This window comes from Lathamus discolor, chromosome 5, assembly GCF_037157495.1.
Source record: "Lathamus discolor isolate bLatDis1 chromosome 5, bLatDis1.hap1, whole genome shotgun sequence".
NCBI classification, from domain to species: Eukaryota; Metazoa; Chordata; class Aves; order Psittaciformes; family Psittacidae; genus Lathamus; species Lathamus discolor.
In genome coordinates this window covers 15,915,303-15,931,667 of record NC_088888.1, presented here as the reverse complement: position 1 = coordinate 15,931,667, position 16,365 = coordinate 15,915,303, and the positions used below count along the sequence as shown (strand labels likewise).

Here is a 16,365-nt window from a genome sequence, read left to right as displayed (position 1 = left end):
AATAATTTGAAAACAGGCGCTACCTTTGTATACATTCACTGTGGCCACAAAACAGCCTCAGCACCACAGCACAGTCGCTGGGTGGTCTTAGAGTCTTACCGCTCTGATGTGAACTTCCATAAGATTGACAAGAAGGGAAGAATACTACCACTAGTGAGCTCATCCCACTGACAGACATAAAACCAACAAGGAAGATGAAAACACAGAAAACAAGCAGAAGGGGAGAAAATGTCTGGGTGCAGCAAGCCTTATGCATAATATCTTCAGTGATGAAGCACAATGAGCTCTTCTCTGCACCTATAACATTACCTCAATATTTGGAAAAGATAATAATAATACTACTATTAATAATAATAGCAATTATAAAAGATGGAAAAAAAATCTCCTGCTGTCCTGTACAATCAAGAGAAATTTTAAGATTTTTAAGAAGTGTTAGGATCTTACAAATCAGAAGCAGAAGCATGTCTCTGCCATGGAATACCCTCGGCACAGGATCTGTACCAAGTATTCCCAAGTCTCCCACAATTACAATGACTCTCATATTAAACAACTCTAAGTAAAAAAAGAAAGCTAGATAAAGTAGAACAATTTATGTCCATATCAGCAAAGTATACCAATACTCTGTACACTGACAGAGAGAATTTTGCTGAGGGACAGGTACTCAGAAGAGATCATATTTGGAAAGGAATATATGTAAGTCATATTTCTCAATTAGATGCTGCCACCTTTGATTACGTTGAACATTTTAACCTAAATATTTAAAATACAGAAAAATGAATAGCAAAACTGAGTCATGGAAATAAAAACATCCAGACTTCAGCATCTTTGACAAATTAATCTTAACACACTAAACAAATATGTCTCTCCACGTGGAAAAAACCCAAGTATGAGACTACAAGAGCAGTAGTGACACAAAATATGACCACCGCTCATACAGAACGGTAGACATTAAAGGGCTTTAAAGAACTTTGAATGTTAATGATAAACTGAGGAAGAAGGAGGAAAAAGGAGCATTTGAACTCTGGCAGGAAAGGAAAACAAATTAAAAAAGAATTGTTGTATTGAAATTAAATTATTACAGAGACTTAAATTATTACAGAGACTGCACAGCCTGATTTCAGGTTTCAAAAGAAACCATCAAACTGACTTTCAGTATTGGTAGATTACTTAATGCTGGAGATGAGCAAAAGACAATAAAATTGCAACTAAGCATACACTTCTGATTTCAAGACAAGACATCCGGTAAAGAATGATAAGACCTCTGAAAACTCAGAGGCTTTTAAAATCACAGAATCCCACAGAATCACAGAATCCCAAGGGTTGGAAGGGACCTAAAAAGATCATCTAGTCCAACCCCCCTGCAAGAGCAGGGTAACCTACAGTACATCACACAGGAACTTGTCCAGAACTAGGCGTTGGCTGCACTCAGAGAAAAAAAAAAAAAATATGGGTAAGATATAAAATTGTTATGCCCTTATCACATTAACTGAAGCATTAAAGGTTGCAGTGACTTCTTTGTGCTCAGAGTTGAAGCTAATGTGTAAAAGCTCACACAATAAAATGTGGACATGTGTGCCATTGAGCTAGGGCTACTGTTTACTCAGCATTGCTGCTTCTGGTAAATCCATGAAAAATGCTTTACTACAAATTGTAGTGGATATTAAGATATATCTACAGAGGGCAGAGTCCTGGAAGTGGATCCCCCAAATCTTCAATAAGCAGTCTGGTAAATCATCACAATTACTAGTGGTCGATCATTATTAATTCTTACAGCAACCATTGTCTTCATACTGAACTCATTTGCTATTAATATGGAGATAACATGCAACTCCTTAGATATTAAAAGGAGTTTATAATTATATATAATTATAATAATTCATAATTTTAAAAGCTTAGGATTTTTTTTTTTGTCTAATGGTGAGTAGGGTTTTTTCATAGCTTAAAATTCCATGTGAACAAAGCAAAACAATAAGCATTGGTTTACTGCTTAAATTCATACCCTCAAACTATTTAGACTGCATTGGTAACACAACTCTGTTTATTTTTTGAAAATACAATGCTTACCAAAAAAAACCCAACAGATGAACTTCAATCTTATGCAAATGTCCTTTGTTTTGTGCTCTGGTGAGCAAGCTACTGTACCAATACTTTTGGCAGTAGTACAAGACTTAGTTCATGGAAGCATGTGTGTATTTACACAAAAGAGGCTTCTAAGCTACAAAAATCCCTCTTGTTTGGTTACATTAATTTCCCTTGAATGAAGTTTGTATGCAAGCCAAAACAATGGTAGTTATCCTGTCCTCTAGAGTTCATTCCCAACAGAACTATGTGAATAATTGAAAACTTCCTAGGTAGTCCTGTAAGACTCTTCTTTCATAAACCAGGAGAACCACAATGCTATTTTTTTTTCTTCATTAGCTATTTTCAGTAAAGCTGATAGTTGTCGACAAGATTCAATTACATTAAAAAACCTTTTTTTACTTCTTAACATTTTAATGAAGTCTTCACATCCTGGAGAAGATAGTAAGTCATTTTCTGATCTGATTAGGGAGTTAAAAGCAAGCATTTGAGTTAAATATTGAAAACCTGTCAGGTGTGTATGGAAGAAAATTAACTGAACTATAATGCCAGAGATTGGTGTAAAGGGAAAAAATGAATCTAATGCTTTTGAGCCAAAGGACAGACACTAATTTTTCAGCTACACCTGCAGCAAAGAAATCTGTTGGCTCAGCCAGTAGACGTCTCTCTTAAATACACAATTGCTACAAGGAAAACATGCTACAGCCATAAGCCAATGAGAATTATTCCCACCTTAACTGAATCTGGTCCCAACACTTCTGCATCAGGCGGCTGAACACCAGCAGGTCTTGTTGGCTTAGTGGTAACTTCTGACCACGCACTGCTGTTTGTGCCTCCGTGAAGGGTGCTCATCAGCACTCTGTATTCAAATTTCTGCCAAGGGCTCAGAGCAGTACTCTGGTCAATGTAACTCATGGACTGACTGAGAGGGAGAGTCACCACAGTTGATATTTGTTCTGTTCCTTTCACCCTCCTTTCTACTGTAACGTTTTCCACGAAACCATTTGGGCAAGCAGGTGGTTGCCAAGATATGACCACAGAAGTGGGGGTATCTGAATACAGCTCTGGAGCAGGAATATCCTCAGGCACAGTTGGAAGAGTCTGTATTTCTGGTGTCTCGGGTGAAAGAGAGCATCCTTTAGAAGTGCACCCTTCTACCTGAAACACATAGACAGTGTAAGGATGCAAGCCTTCTACAGTGCAATTGGATCTAGTTCCTAGCACTGTAGCATGCAGTTGGCCATTTTGGTAAACATTATAATGAGTGATAATGCCATTTGGCTTTAAAGGATGCTGCCAGGTGATTCTCGCTGTCCTTGCTGTAACGTTCAATAGAAGTGGTGGATCTAAAGGTCCAGGTTCTATAATGGGGAAAAAAAAAAAAAAACACAAGAGAGAAAAGGAAAATTATTTAAACTCTGTGATTTGTAAAAGTCAACAGTAGCAAGCAGTAGTTATCAAACGGTGCTAAAATCTACTAAACAGCCTATTTCTTCAGAAACTGTAGGCCCAGCTATTCAAGGGATGAATATGGCTTTCTTCTCAAAGTCAAGCTGCTTTTTAAGCATGCCTTCCCACACTCAACCTTCCTCCCTCCTCCTCCACGTCTTCTTTCCTCCTATGTCTCAAAAGTGTCCTATTGATGCTGTTAGCTTGTGGAGAAAGTGTTCGGCAAAGTGTCAATGTAGATCTGCAGTTCTAGCCTTTGCTGAGATTTTTCTAGAGCACTAGCTACTAACTGCAACTAGCAGCACAAGCATAACAAAGCTGCATATTTTACAGCTCAGTAAGCCCCTGCTGCATCTCTCATTATACATTCAATATTTTACTTCATTCTGTTTATAATTCCAATCCATTTTTTGCAATTTATCTACTCCCTGTTAATATTATAGGTGATTTTTTACTTAAACTGTGACAGAAGCTGCCGATTTAGCTCTTTCACCTACTGATAAATAAACAATGCACAGATCTGACCTTTAGGTTAACAGGTTTTATGCTTGCTCCACTCAGCACTCTAACTGATTCAATTATCATAAAGGTTCAGGAGCTTCCATGAATACTGAAAAAGACCGACCATATGCCTGCATAGGAGTTGTGGAACAGCAAATACTCTGCAGCCCTCCAGAGAAATTCCTTAATTGTAAATAATTTCACCATGTGACACAATCAAGTCACCTTGAATGCAAAACCCTCAGCCTGTGGAGGCAAAGTGTTATTTAAGCTTTACTGGGCTGCGTTAAATTCTGCAATTTGAAGGGCTGTTAAGTTTTTCAATTGAAATTTCATTTAAAATGCAGGTGCTTTTTATTATATTGAGGCTTTACTGCTCTCTAGGTACAAGCAAGAACAGGGTGCAATAACACAAATCTGGCTCAATCACTGATCAGTAACAGCTGTAATTCCAGAACATTTAGCATTCTTAGAAAACACATCCTGAAATCTATAAATTGCTACAGCAGAACAAGAAATTACTATATTCCCTCCTATTCTGCCGATAGCAATTTTTACATTTATAAGATTTTTCTGTGAACATTACATAATACTGAAATCTTAAAAAATATACATACTTGGATTTAGTAATACTTTAAAATAGCTTTAGGTTTGGGGAATTATTTTTTTGGGGGGGGAGCGGGGCTAAGTTTCAAATGCTAAGGGTTGAAAATTTAAAATTCGTTAGTGATTGTGAGTGTGCTAAGACACAGGACATGACACAGCATATGCTGAATTCCACACTGGTCAACAACATTGTCTTTTAATTCCTAGTGAAGCAGTATGCTGTCCAAACCACAAGGAACATTATCTCTCTTATCTCTATAGGAAGAATAATTTACTTCACTAGAAGCTAAATAATTCCTTATAATTTTTAAGTGAAAAGAGAAAGAGAGAGGAAAACAAGAAAACCTAGAAAACAAATAAATCCAGCACCACGAGAGGCTCCTTTAGAATAACAGCTGAAGCAGTCAGAAGTCCTGATTCTCCTCTTACATACAGAGAGAGGTAAATCAGGACTTTTTCACTGATATCAGTGGAAACAGTGATGTAAAATTGGGATAGCAATAAAAATTACATTTTTAGCTTTTAAACCTGAAAAAGTAACAGTGTTTTTTCTTTCATTATATGATGCATCACAAAGCAACTCCATAAAACCCATCCATATCACAAATCCTGTTCTACTCACATAGCGATAATAAGGATGGAGTTCCATATCTAACGCTTGTGCACTCTAGGATTAATTTAGATCTCAGAATTTACAAGTATAAAGGATGATCTGTTGTAAAGAGCAATTCAATTCTATTTGCATGTACTCTTGAGCAAAATCAATTAGGTCATAAGCTGGAATAAAATTTAGTCCATTATTTAGACTTCACTGAAAGATGGAAAGGTGTAAACCTGAATTATATGTATATTCTGCAAACTGAAAATTTTGCTGGGGTGAAGGGGGAAGAGGAAAATTTGCTATGGAACTGAAGACTGAAAATAAACTGCTGCAAATTCTAGTTTAATGCAGGAGGGAAATAGAAAGATTTACTGCTGAGCCACAAACTTGCATTTTATCTAATTATACCTCATAAATAAGGTATAATACTATGAGCTTCTGCAGGAGGAGAAAAACAAATCAAACCAAAACAAACCCCACAATAATTAGACAGTTTGCTGTGACGGAAAGGACAAGCATTTTTATTCCTACTGAATAAGTTGCTGGCATTACAGGTGAAACATTCATGGTAATTAGTTGAACCTCTGCTTCACCCTCCCCACACACACACAGAGTATAGAAGTATTCCTTAAGGACAATCTGTAATGTATGGGAGGAGCTGTCAAACTTAAACTTTGGGTCCCCCTAGTCCTTCCTCCTCCCCTCAGGAAAGCATATTTTGGTAGCTAGCACAGCTACCCACGCATTCCCTACTGCCCTTTTAAAAGAGAGACTTTTAAGACTCTGAGTTCAAACAAGACGATTGAGAGAAGCTTAATTGGCCCCACTGGATGGGAAAGCATTAAATCCTGGTCCCCAGCACTCATTTGGTGTAGATTTTTTTTTAAAATGGCAAGCAGAATCATCTAATTCTATACAGAAATCAACTAGCACGATACTGCTTGGTTGAAAGGGTCACCACAATTATGTAAAACATGAGTATTAACTGTAATTGGGATAGTTTGCTAATATAATAAAAAGCTGTGAACACGAGAAAAGTTATGCTCGCAGCAGTAGCTATCACTTTCTAAAGTAAGAATTCATGGATGAAATGACATGAAAAAGATGGTTATAAAATTTTAATGGAATGATAAAAGGCAAAAGTCAGCCTCTCAGCTGAATTCTTAAAATCCCTATATATCACAATCAGCTTCTTAACTGTAAAATCAATGTGGAGTATAACATGTTGTCAATGTGGTTGTCACTGAAGGGAAGACTGCGAAGTATGACAGCTCCACAGTACAGTCTGACAATGATGAAAATAAAATCATAAAGCTTTTTACATAGATGTAATTTATAGAAATAACTACTAAACGTGGGAACGTGGGCATCTTTTTCCTTAAGATTCTTAGTTCATATTTCAAACTATTTCATTAGAGTATTAATACTAGAAGGTAGTTTCATTTTGGCAAATGAAATTATCTTTTATGGCAGGCTATTTTGCTCACCTGTTTCAAAAGTTCAGACTCAAATTAAAATGAGGGCACAAAATTGTCATAAATCTTTTTTAATTCCCTGACTAGAACTACATATTTGTTTACTTATTGTACAGACTAGGGGTGCAAGAAGCTGTATTCTCATGGATGCATTTAGGAGAATCTATACTTTACTTAGTATACTGAGACATGTATGTAGACTACTGCCCTTTAAAGCCAATGAGAAATACCTCACTTGCTGGGAAACTCTCATTAAGGAAAATAGAAATTCTGTGCCTTGTATTCTTGATTCATTCAGTCTTTTCAGGAACATGGACAATGAAATTGTACATACTATCAAAATGTTGTGTTTTCATATACTACCAAATGTAAACAGAAGAAAATCCTAATTGTGCAGCTCCGGGCACAAGCGACCACACGAATCTTTTATCACATCAGATCACAGAACTCAGAAGTCATTAAACAGTTCATGCAATGACATGCAGTCAGTATGAACCCTTTCACACACTGAGAGACATATTTAGAGAGTATTTAGGCTTTTTGCCCTCTACTGCTCCAAACGCGCATTAGTACCAGAACCTCAGTTTATCAGTTAAGAAACTTCTAATTCCTAACATACAGGCTTGCATGGGCAGTTTGTACTATTCTTCATATGATTATCTTATCATATCTGTGTCGTGGTTTAAACCCATCCACACAGCTTGTTCACTCACTCCCCCCCACCTTTTTTTTCCTCCCTTTTTCTTCCCACTCCCCACCCCCACCCCAAACCCCCCTGGCTCCCGGAGGGATGGGGAAGAGAATTGAGAGAATTGTAACTCCCACGGGTTGAGATAAGTCCTTAGCCAGAATAAACATTATTTAGCAACAATGAAAAACAATTGGTGTTATCAGCTCTGTTCCCAGGCTGGAAGTCAAAACACAGAGCTGCACCAGCTACTAAGAAGGAGAAAAACAGCTACTGGTGAATACAGGACAATCTGCCACAATACTACTTCAGCTCAATTTGTTCTTCTGTCCTTTTGCTATTCACCCTGTCATGTGTTCCACATGACTCACTCTTCCCTTTATCACCTCACCAGGTTTTGTCTTCTCTTGCTTCCATTTCCAATTATCTTTCTTGGGCAGAGGTGACCACATTCATATCAACTATGGATTAGTTTATATGCTGAAATTGCACGGACCCAACTTACACAGCTAATGTAGGAGACAAGTCTTCTCAGACAATGAATATATTCATCAGGGAAAGCAAGAACTTCTAAAAGCCAAGAGCTGCATCATCTGCCCTCTTGTCCTATATAGTCTCTATTTTCTACATAGAACACGTGGCTTCTTGCTAAACTACCAATTTTGCTAGCTTAAAACATGTCCAAATCAAGATGGATTTTCTCAAGCAGTAGAAAAAGCACCTTTCTCATTTGTGATCTCTCTTTCTGATCAAAGATTACACCATATGGATTGCTACAAACCATATAAATTTGTGAATCATAAAGCTAGACCATAAGAACACAACAGCTGACATTAGGCCGGCATCAGGTAAGTATAACCAGCTCATTTACAGCTTCCTTCTCAGGTAGCACAAAGGCTTGCCATAACAAAAGGAAAAACTTAACCAGTATTTTTTTTTTATATCTAGAAAATGTCGTTTTATTTCTGATTGAAGTGCATGAAATTCTGCTCAGAAATACTGACCTCTCTTTTCAGAGGTGATTACACTGATTGCAAGAGGTTTGTCTTAAATTTACATTAAAGTTACTGAAAACGATCTAATCTAGTTCTAATCCAGAAACGCTATAACCTGTTTCTATTTGTTTGGCATTAACTAGTCTGATACTGTACTGACCAAGATCACTGGAACAAACACCTTTGAGCAACACATAGTTAGCAGGTTTTAAAATATACATAGGATATGTACTTGCTGTTATCTGGCAAGGACAGAGCAGGCTTTAAAAAATGCATGGAATCATTTACTAGTGCCATACTATGCAAATCAAAATATTTGAAAATTATTTACAGCATTTTCTCATGCATTAGAAAATATCTCAGACCTACTAATCTGTATATTAAGACATTTTATGGCAGATGCAACAGATTTTTATGGCATTTTTTTTATATGTTGATTTTTCCTTAATAATTCCTAATATCCTCCTAGTTTACTAAATAATTATCATAATTAAAATGTAATATGAAGATATATTGCAAAATCATCAGGTTACATTAGTAGATCTCTATTGACTTTAACAGTGGATGTGTTGATTTACATCCATTACTATCAGGTGTATGTGCACATACACACATTTTATTCCTACAGATATATAATAAATGCTTTGGTGAAACAAAAAGGACATATTTACTGCACAGATTTCAATAAGAACATGTGTACATACATATTCTTCAACAAAGGAAGAGATATGGGAAATTTCTACTGTTAAATTGTATATTAAAATGTCAAAGTCTATTGGTTAGAAGGGACAGGAATTAAGTGTACTTCTGCAACAAGCTGTCAGTATAGGCAGTTCTAGAGGAAACATACTGAAACCTTAACAGAAATACTGCTTATACCTAATGACAATCATTCAGTATTAAGCAATTGAGTTGAATATCCTTTCACAGACGGCAACCCTCCACAATGACACCAAAACCAAAGTCCTTTATCGCCTCTGAAAGTTGGATGGGTGTTTTTTTTAAATTCCAAGGCCTGCTGGATACTGAGGACACATCAGCATGTGTTCTTTAGCAGTATCAATGCAAATTGAAGAGGACATTTTAAGGAAAATAATTTTCCCCTTGGAGTAGTTCATACAGTTTATGAACTACTATAAACTGTAGTTCAATTTATAGCTGAACTACAGAAGTTTGTTTTAAGCTATGCATCACAGTTGAAGAGGTGAGTTGTTTGTTCATCTCAAACTATCTTAACTGTGTAAACACTGGCAGAGGCATTGTATTTTTCTTTTCTTGTTGTTGAGTTTCCTTTGGTGACACTTGCCTTCCATAATAACTTAAGGCATTACTGCAGTCAGGTTTTGCAGAGGGTAGCAATTCACACTAGTGCACAAAGACCACCCAAGTTCTGTGTAGCGGGTAACTTCTACATACATGTGGACTACATATATGTAGACATATGTAGACTACATAGGAATGCGCAACCTGTGTAGGCTTTCTGCCCTAACACCCAAAAAGAGAATTTTAACATTTTACACCTACTATTTTGCATAACAAATAGTTTTTCCATATACTGACAAATTATGCCTTTTAAATGCACTCCTGAGCTCCTCCTGTCTGAAAAGAAACAACACTATCATAGAATCACTGAATAGTTAGGGTTGGCAAGGACCTTAAGATCATCTAGTTCCAGCACCCTGCCATGCGCAGGGGTGCCTCACCCTAGACCACATTGCCCAAAGCTCTATCCAACCTTGCCTTGAACTATCTGACCAGAGCTAAATAATCATTGCAATTTCAATGAAATAGTCATAGGAGACTGGTTGTATTTAGACCATGAATGTAGACAAGTTTAATAATATTGTATCAACTATTGGTAACTAACAAGTACTATAAAGGAATTGAGCATCAATGAAGGATTTTCACAGGCAGATAACCTGTTTCACAGGTAGATAACCTACACTCTGGTATGTAAAGACCAAGTTCAGAACTACTTATGGGTAACATATCTATAGAAGCCTTCATACCTTTGGTACATAAATGTATTTATCAGATAAATTTCTGTTGCGAATTATTTGCTCAGCTTCAAAGGAAAATGTTTTACAATTATGGGAACAAATGTTTTATTATGGGTGTTTTCTCAAGATAAACAGCTACCCATTTAGAGAAGGGACTAAAATGAAATTGAGTTACCAGCACTGAATATTTCCTACAACAACCACATATGAGCATCAGGTTAAATTTGTGATCTGAAATGCAAATCTCATATTGGTGTAAAATAGAGTAAGACTACAAAGCACTTGGGTGTGAAGGCAGAGAAAGCAACACAGTAGTAAACTTATCTTGATTCCTGCCTCTCCTCCCCCTTCCCCCCCACCCTTTTCCTGCTCAGAATGACTCACTTAACAAGATAAACAACTTAAACAAGATGTAACAGGTAAAATCACTTTAGAAAATATTTAATTCTTGTAAAATTCGGTACAATGTAGTCATCCATTACTGATTAAAAAAAAAAGGCAAATAATATATATTTAAACAACTTATTTTTTCAAAAAGTATGCTATTAGGTATCGTTATGTATTTTGTATAATGTACAACACCCTCAAGTTTTGTCATGTATTTCTGCTTATGTATTGTATCTGCTGTAAAATCCTACCCTGCCAAATAAGTGGCTGTACCTGTATGCTGATACCTGCTTGGTAAATCAAGGGACTGTTGAACAAATTATGTGGAGTGAATCAGCAGAACGTAGAACTATTAATGAGGGAAGTGATGGTACTGGCAACAACAAAATCAATTGCAGACCAGTAGATCACCACTTTGAATTAACAAAGATCACTGGGAATGCAAAGTTCTGTTCAGATGTGGTATAGCTTAGGTATTCTCAGCACAGAGATAAGAAAACTGTCATATGCTATTAAATTCAACTTATTTTCTGTGATATGACTGAAATCAGAATCAAGTCCCTGAATATGCAGGAGTACCACTTACAAAGCTGTACTTACTGGTGTATCTTAAACTAACTATATATGAACTCACATGAATGGAAGGATATTATATGAAGAAATAAGGTACTACTTCACAAACACATATTTAAATATTCATGTTTTATGAAAATCTAAGACCACAGATACTTGATCCCGTAGGAGTTATTATTGCAAGTTAATATTCAGGAAGGAAACACATTACTGCTATTTAACTGTGAAAACTAGATAACCGAAAGAAATTTTGTGCAATGGCAGGTGAACTGCTAAAGTGAGTTAAATAAGATGGGACTGCTTACTGTCCTCTGATGTAGTCATTGACGTCCAGTTGCTATAAGCATTGCCATAACCATTGGAGGCAACCACTCTCATCTCATACTCCGTGTATGGCTGAAGATCTATGACCCAGTGTTGTAAGGAAGCAGTAGGGCTGGAAAGCAAACTGCAAAGAAAAGCAGCAGAGTTACATCATTAAACACCCCAGCACCTAAAGGAAGGCTAAAACATTACATGTCTTGTAACAAAACCAGCCACCCTAAAGGTGAGCCATATTCAAGATAACAGAACTCTTCTTGCTCAGCAGTTGATGGTGGCCTTGCGTACTCTAAAATGTCACCAGCAGAATGTCTCCGCCGCATCTGGAGTTGGTATCTGGGCGCGCCTGGGGCGTTGTTGCGAACTGGTGTAGACCAGACAACCTGAAGACTGGTCGGAGTGGCAGATGAAAGCCTTGGAGGCATCATGCCATCTGGAGCTGTCAAAAAACATGGATGAATTAGAGCAGAGAAAACCATGGAGAGCATATGCTGGGTGGAAACAAAATGCTCCATATACTGGAAAAACTGTTCCTCAGGATCTACAGCAATGTTAACATGGTCCATTTAGTTTAACATTTTCACTACTGAACAATGCTATTTCTTCGCTTTCTTCTTTCCAATACAGTTACATGAATATAATTTTGCTAACAGCAAACCTCCAAACACTAAAGTAATTCAGAAGCAACATATTCTTTGCCACCTGTTCAACTATTATTACTTCTCCTTGTACTCAGCTCTGCCACCATGAGAAGCTAAAGAAATACTAACAGAAATATTACCCAGCAAAAGTAAAATTGATCAGACTCTCATCATTCAGATACGTTTTCACCCTTATAAATTAGAAAGAATTTTACAAGAAAACAGCAGAAAATTTAAGGGAAGAAAATGTATTTTGGTAGAAACTAAAATAGACTCACTTAAGTCTCAGTCTCTAGCCCACTGTTTTGTTAAAGAAATTAATTTTTATGAAGACCAGGAACTGCAGATCAAAATATGCCAGTAATGATACCACCTTTAACTGCCGCAAATTTCACTGCATGCAGTGAAAAGAGCTATGCTAATTTGCACCCATAAGTTTATGGCTTTGTTTTTCCTTTATGAAGGAAACAATCCGTTGAAGAAACTTTCAGTATATAAACACACTTGGAACTTTCATATATAATGCGTGTCTATAGCTCTTTTCCAGAGAGTTAAAATACTAGTAAGTTACTTCCTTTGTCATTTAAACTCTTGTATAATAATTTTGTTCTTCACAGTCTGGTAGATACAATTTGTTTCTTTCTCTGGTCTTTCCAAAAGAAATTGGTTTGTTGCTGTTGTTTATCCCCTTCTCTCCATTGGAAAAAACAGTCTCACAGATCTGTAACTTAAGGTGCAGTTGTAAGCCTCAAGGCATTAAGTTGTAAGATGAGTAAACAGTATTTTACAATGAGTTTGGTGATTTTCATTTGCCACCAGTATAAGCTATGGTTACTAAGAAGAAACAGACTTTGTGATACACTGAATTATTCTCTCCCTGAAACAGATGTAAGGATGGCATTGGCTCAAAAAAAGTCATCAGCCATACACAACTGTTTATTTACACTGAAGTATATGTACAGAGATATGTGAGCAAGCTTCTGACACTTTGATACTTCTGACTGTAGAACTTGAAAGCTCTTCAGCTCCAAACTATAACATATAGATGTTTGAGACTGAGGTAATTCATGGTCTGCAAATCTCTTGCCAACAGCTTCAAGAGCTTGTGAGCACCTCAGCTCAGAGGGAAGATAGCTGATTTAAATTGTATAGCCCCCAACATCCCTCCAGCTGAGCCACCAAAACCAAACACATGCACAACAAATGGCTCTGTGTGAGAATTAAATTTTACTCTCAGAGTAAAATGGTGGACATATATTTACCTCAATTGTTGTGCTTAGCAGCAAGATAACTAATGTTGTGGAGTGGAGTTATGCAACATAGGGGTTTAAACCTTATGAATGTAAAGTACAATGCTTGCAGATAACCATGAACTATTTTGGTGTCCCTTTATAAAGTGATTCCTGAAGTTGTTAGCAGGCAAACTCAGCCAGCACAAGAAAGATGGCAGAAATAATGTAAAAACTTTTATTAGAAGGTTTTAAGATGTTTACAAAAGTTGGCACTAATAGACTCAATATCCCTTCAAAGGAGGGTACTACATCGTTTAAAACTGTAGCCTAAAATGCATCAATAGTTTAAGTGCACACAGAAATTCTACAAGAAAAAAAACCCTACATCTAAAAATTAACCTAATTAGCTGAACTGTAATTTGGCCAGGAAGCCAAAGTTCACACTGTTACCGAGGAGACAGCGTGAGCAACTCACTGAGGAGGCAAAAGTGTTAAATTTATTTCCAGTTCTGTCAGGACACATCACCTTTGTCTTTCATTTCTCAATCTGTTAAATGGAGAGAATAATACTTATCCTTTTTTGTAAAGCTCTCTGAGATCTACAAAGTAAAAGCTCCGATTAAGATTTACATATGTATAGTGATGGTTATTATAGCGATACAGGAATGTTCATCAAAAAACAAAGATGTAGCTGTCTAAATGTCAATAACAATTCACAGTGCCGATGTTATTTTAATGGTGTAGGTAATCTCAGCTAAATGTTCAAATCTCTTCTACCCAAAAGCACAGTATAGGGAAGAGTAGAAAATTTGGACAAATCTCTTCTGTGAAAGTCGACTGACCTGTAGAACAAGCTAAGCCCACTACTTTCAAACCAACACATTAGAGTAGACAGCAGATTTCTTTAATCTGAAAGATACTTCCTGTAGCTTGTGAAGAAGGTCCTCAGCTCTGTGCTTCCAAAGGAACAGGATGGCATGACAAATAGTCAAGTCTCTGCTGAGTCATAATGAGAAAGGCCCTCTATTAAACTAATAATGCTTTAATTATCAAAACTATGGAGTCCCACCTCCCCAGTGGTAATTATATATTGCACACAAAACATCTTTTGACTATTTCAAACATTCCTCATCACCAAGGTCTTTAGTGTAAGATTTCCCTCAGCTTAACCCTTTTTATCCAATGCGTAATCCCGAGGGACTCCTTACTACCAAAGTAATAACTGGCAACCAGCAATAATTCTACTGCGAATTTCTCGACAGAAGAGCCATGTATCTATCAGCCTGATATATCATCTTTAAGATGCAATGTTGCTCAATAAGCTCACCTTAAGTTTTAATATGACCCTCACGGGGCAACCACTCCACTTGCAACCTACTGAATCAACATCTAGCCCAGTAAATCCTCACTTACCAGGGTGGAAAGCCACACTTTATACGAGGAGACCACAAAGGCAGAATAAAATATTACATCAGATGTTAATCCTATGAAAGAATTAATAGACAGCACCTCAAAATAATAAAACCTGAAGACTGCTTCAAACTGACAATGATACAGTATGTTCCAGATACCCACATGTATGCAGATGAGTCAAGAAAGATCTGATCCCTGCTTGGCCACTAATATGCTAAGCAGTATTTGAAAAGTGCTTCAAATTCACTTCTCAATTTCTTTATCTTAAATCACATATGTAGTAGTAGTTGCCTTTGTAAGTATTTGTTTATTTTAGGACAGCAAGCACTGTGTTAAGCAATTGTGTTTAAATGTTTACTTCATGTTGGAAGCCTATGGTTGAGAACTATTCATTATATTTATCATAGGGATATATAGAATCATAGAATGGTTAGAGTTGGAAAGGACTTTGAAGCTTATCCAGTTCCAACCCCATGCTACAGGCAGGGGCACCTTCCACTACAGCAGGTTGCTCCAAGCCCTGTTCAACCTGGCCTTGATCACTGCCAGGGATGGGGCAGCCACAGCTTCTCTGGGTAACCTGTGCCAATGCCTCACCACCCTCACAGGGAAGAACTTCTGCCTAAGAGCTCATCTCAATCTCCTCTCTGGCAGGTTAAAGCCATTCCTCCTTGTCCTGTCCCTACAGGCCCTTGTAACAAGTTCATCTCCACATTTGTTGTAGACCCCCTTTAGGTACTGGAAGCTGCTCTAAGATCTCCCCACAGCCTTCTGTTCTCCAGGCTGAACAAGCCCAGCTCTCTCAGCCTGTCACCATCTGAAACATAAATTTTTTGGAAGTAGAATGCTTTGAGTAGGACTATTAAAAGTTAACTAGCATTAGGACAATAAAGTATTATTTAGTTATAAAAATACCTGCACTGTTAATCTGTAATAAGAGAAAGAAAGCACAGTAGAGTGCAATTTGATATCTATTAAACAGATGTAAACTCATACCAGCTTTGAAATGAAGTGACACCACTTTTAACAGCTATCAGATATATCGGCCCTGCTGCATCGGTGATATCTGCAGATAGGCTGTGGAAATGCAACTATGCAATTTGCCACATCTGCATATGTAAAATATTTAGCACAAATGACACATTTGCATCTTATTAAAATACTTTTCATACATGAGGATGCAAACAATAACTGCAGATATTTAACTACAGAGTAGGAAAATAGGCTCTCCACAATTTATGGCATAACAGCAAGGAAAGTTTCAGTCAGACTACCTTTAGATGAATGTTTCATTCAGTCATTCTTTTCCAGGTTTGTCCTGGGTTCACCAGTAGCCGTTTTTCTCCTTCTTAGTAACTGGTGCAAGCTCTGTGTTTTGACTTCCAGCCTGGGAACAGAGCTGAT

At 37.1% G+C, this 16,365-nt stretch overlaps 1 protein-coding gene across 1 annotated transcript in view; it reads right to left on the bottom strand.

The window, feature by feature from the left end:
- Positions 1–16,365, bottom strand: part of USH2A (usherin) — a 380,108-nt gene that overhangs the window by 127,962 nt on the left and 235,781 nt on the right. The window contains exons 39-41 of the mRNA XM_065679870.1: positions 11,964–12,114; positions 11,660–11,802; positions 2,812–3,440 (exon numbers count right to left, since the gene is read on the bottom strand). Coding sequence (XP_065535942.1) covers positions 2,812–3,440; positions 11,660–11,802; positions 11,964–12,114 — 923 coding nt within the window. The remainder of the gene's footprint in view (positions 1–2,811; positions 3,441–11,659; positions 11,803–11,963; positions 12,115–16,365) is intronic.